The sequence below is a fragment of the Thamnophis elegans genome, chromosome Z (genome assembly GCF_009769535.1).
Source record: "Thamnophis elegans isolate rThaEle1 chromosome Z, rThaEle1.pri, whole genome shotgun sequence".
Classification (NCBI taxonomy): Eukaryota; Metazoa; Chordata; class Lepidosauria; order Squamata; family Colubridae; genus Thamnophis; species Thamnophis elegans.
The window spans coordinates 98,828,588-98,831,860 of NC_045558.1; the positions used below are offsets into that span (position 1 = coordinate 98,828,588).

Here is a 3,273-nt window from a genome sequence, read left to right on the forward strand (position 1 = left end):
CTGAACTTTGGGCAATTAAGTTCCAGTATGCTTCATTTAAACAAGAACTCTTCCAATGGCACTGAATGTTTCAGTTTGCTGAAAATTATTTAGAAGGATTATTTTTCAGATTAAATCTCCTTTAAAGTGAGCTCCACTCCTGGTGACTTACAGACGTATCACCATAACTCCTGGTGACTTACGGACACATCAGCATACAGCTTTACATATAGTCCTTGACTTATGGCCATTCATTCAGTAGCCATTCAAAGCTACAATGTTGCTGAACAAAGGGACCTACAATACATCCCTAAAGTTATGGCTCTTGTTGTAACCTTTGCAATAATGTGACCCAAGTTTAGACACTGGGCCGCCTGCCAACACTAATGATCATGGAAGTGCTGCAACTGCCCTCACCCACCTATCCCTTCCCCATCTATTTAGCCCTCTGCTGCCCTGCACTCTATGACTCCAGAAGATCTTCAGCACTATCTTTTTATTTCCACTGCCTGGTTCTTGGGACTTACAGGGTTGACTTTACAAGGCAAAAAAGAAAAAGGAGGAGGAGGAGGAGGAGGAGGAGGAGGAGGAGGAGGAGGAGGAGGAGGAGGACAATGACAAAATAGCTTAATGTAACTAGTGATGTGCGCTAAGGTTTATGGCTGGTGAGGCAAGCGGGCAAAAGCCACCCTATGTCGGACACAGTGCCGGGCTTAAGCCCTAAGCAGAGTCATCCACTGTGACTCTGGCAGCAACTACCTCAGCCTTTTTCCTTTTAATTTTTTTTCTTTTCATGATGACAGTGGTGAGGCCCTGCCTCCCCTGACTGCCCGTCACTGATGTAACTGCAGTATGCCACAATTCCCTTTTGTGCCATGTTCCTGGATTATATGGAATTGGCTTTTGCTGTGAAAAAAAATAAGAAAAGCCAAAAGCAGCCTCCCCACCCTTTCTTTCATAACACAAACACTGCCAATCCCTTTACCATTGTATAATATCTTTACCATTGTACCATTATGATTATGATTACCATTGTAATCATATCTTATGATATCTTAAAAAGTCTTGGAGCCACGGAGAACTGCCAGAAGATTGGGAAAAAACTGCTATGGTTCCCATCTTCAAAAAAGGGGGGAAAACAGACCAGGAAACTCAGACCAATCAGCGTAACATCAATACCTGGGAAGATATGAGAAAAACAGATCTGTGAACATCTAGAAATAAATAAAGTTATAACTAATAGCCAGCATGGGTTTGTTAAAAACAGATCATGTCAAACCAATCTTATTTCATCCTTTGACAAAGTGACTAAATTAGTAGACTGGTGAAATGCTGCAGACACAATACATTTAGATTTCAGCAAGGCATTTAACAAAGTAAACCACAACTTACTTCTTGGTGAGCTAGAAAAATGTGGGATAAACCGCATCACCACCAGATGGATTTGTAACTGGCTGACAAACTGCTTAATGAGTAGTCCTTAATGGTACTACACCTACATGGAGGGAAGTAAGCAGTGGGGTACCACAAGATTCTGTTTTAGGCAAAGTAATCTTCAATATCTTCATAAATGATTTAGATGAGGGAATAGAAGGGGAGCTCATCAAATTTACAGATGACACCAAGCTGGCAGGACTAGCCAACATCCCAGAAGACAAGCTCAGGATCCAAAAAGGTCTTGACAGACTTGAACAAAGGGCTCTATCCAACAAAATGAAATGTAATGTGGAGAAAAGCAAGGTTTTACACATGGGCTGGAAAAACCAAAGATACAAGTACAGATTAGGTGAAAACCGGCTTAGAAATAGTAGCGGCGGCCCAGCTGACAGGAGGCGGAGGCGGCGGCGGCAAGATGGCGCTGCGGCCGGCGGGGCTGGGGGCTGGAGCCGCCCCCGCAGGGGTGCCCAGTGTTGCGGCCGGGCCGCCGGGGATGCCCAACGCAGCGGCGGGCGGCGCCGGAGCAGCCACCACAGCAGCCGTGAGAAGCCCCGGACCCGCCAGCTTTGTTCTCCCTGTAACTGGTGGCCTTGGCCCTCAAGGGATGATTCCAATGCAACAGCAGAGCTTCTCCATGGTGCCTGTCATGCAGCCCAATATGCAAGGCATGATGGGGATGAATTACGGTTCTCAGATGCCTCCAGGAACGATGACTGTGCAGGGTGGCATGCCTCTCGGTGCGATGCCAACAGAGGGGATGACATATATGGGACAAAGTCCCTACCTTGGAATGCGTGCAGCAGCTCCTCAATATACTCCGGATATGCAGAAGCAGTTTGTTGAAGAACAGCAGAAATGGTTTGAACACCAGCAGAAGGTTTTGGAGGAAGAAAGAAAAAGGCGTCAATTTGAAGAACAGAAGCAAAAGCTACGGCTTTTAAGCAGTGTGAAGCCAAAGATGGGTGAAAAAAGCAGAGATGATGCCCTGGAAGCTATTAAAGGAAACATAGACGGGTTTTCCAGAGATGCGAAGCTCCATCCTACACCAACTGCTCATCCCAAAAATGCAGATCTACCACACACAACTCCAGAGTCTATCCGGTCTACTGTTAGTTACTGTTGCAAATGTTCTTGTTACAATAAACGGTTACTGTTACCTCAGACGCCTCTGATTCTTCATACAGCCGATCTAACAGAAATAGTAACTGTGATGTCCTTGACTTGCAACCGGGGTTGAGTCCTTGACATACAACTGACAGCCTGGCAACCAAAGGCTTACGCCTATTGGCTAAGACGTGCCTGGCTGGAAGTGGCCTTTTTACACTGTTACCATTGGCTAGTCTGCTTGACAGCTCCCGTATAAATAGCTGTAAAGCAGAGCAGGGTGCTGAATTGTTTTTTTTTTTTAGTTACCTTGAGAGTTGTCTGTTGCAATAAAGCTGTTCCTTTTACCTCAGTTAGTCTTTCGTCTCATCTGTTGGTCCAGACTCCTACAGTAACTGTGAGAGGGACCTTGGAATCCTAGTGGATGATCACTTAAACATGAGCCAGCAGTGTGCAGCAGCAGCCAAAAAAGCTAACAAAATCCTGGGTTGTATAAACAGAGGCATAGAATCAAAATGACGTGAAGTATTAGTACTACTTTATAAAGCCTTAATAGGACTATACCTGGAATATGGCATCCATTTTTGATCACCTCAAAGATGTTGAGACTTTAGAAAAAGTGCAAAGAAGAGCAACTAAGATAATTAAAGCCCTGGACACTAAAACATATGAAGAATGGTTGCAGGATTTGGGTTGGATAGTCTAGAGAAAAGAAGGACTGGGGGTTGGGGCATGATAGAAATATTCCAGTAT

The 3,273-nt window shown here is 44.9% G+C and overlaps 1 protein-coding gene across 1 annotated transcript; it reads left to right on the forward strand.

The window, feature by feature from the left end:
- The first annotated feature begins 1,909 nt into the window (after window positions 1–1,909).
- Window positions 1,910–2,653, forward strand: LOC116521245 (synergin gamma-like). The gene has a single exon (XM_032235934.1). The coding sequence runs from the start codon at window positions 1,910–1,912 to the stop codon at window positions 2,651–2,653; it is 744 nt and encodes a 247-aa protein (XP_032091825.1).
- The last annotated feature ends 620 nt before the right edge of the window (window positions 2,654–3,273 follow it).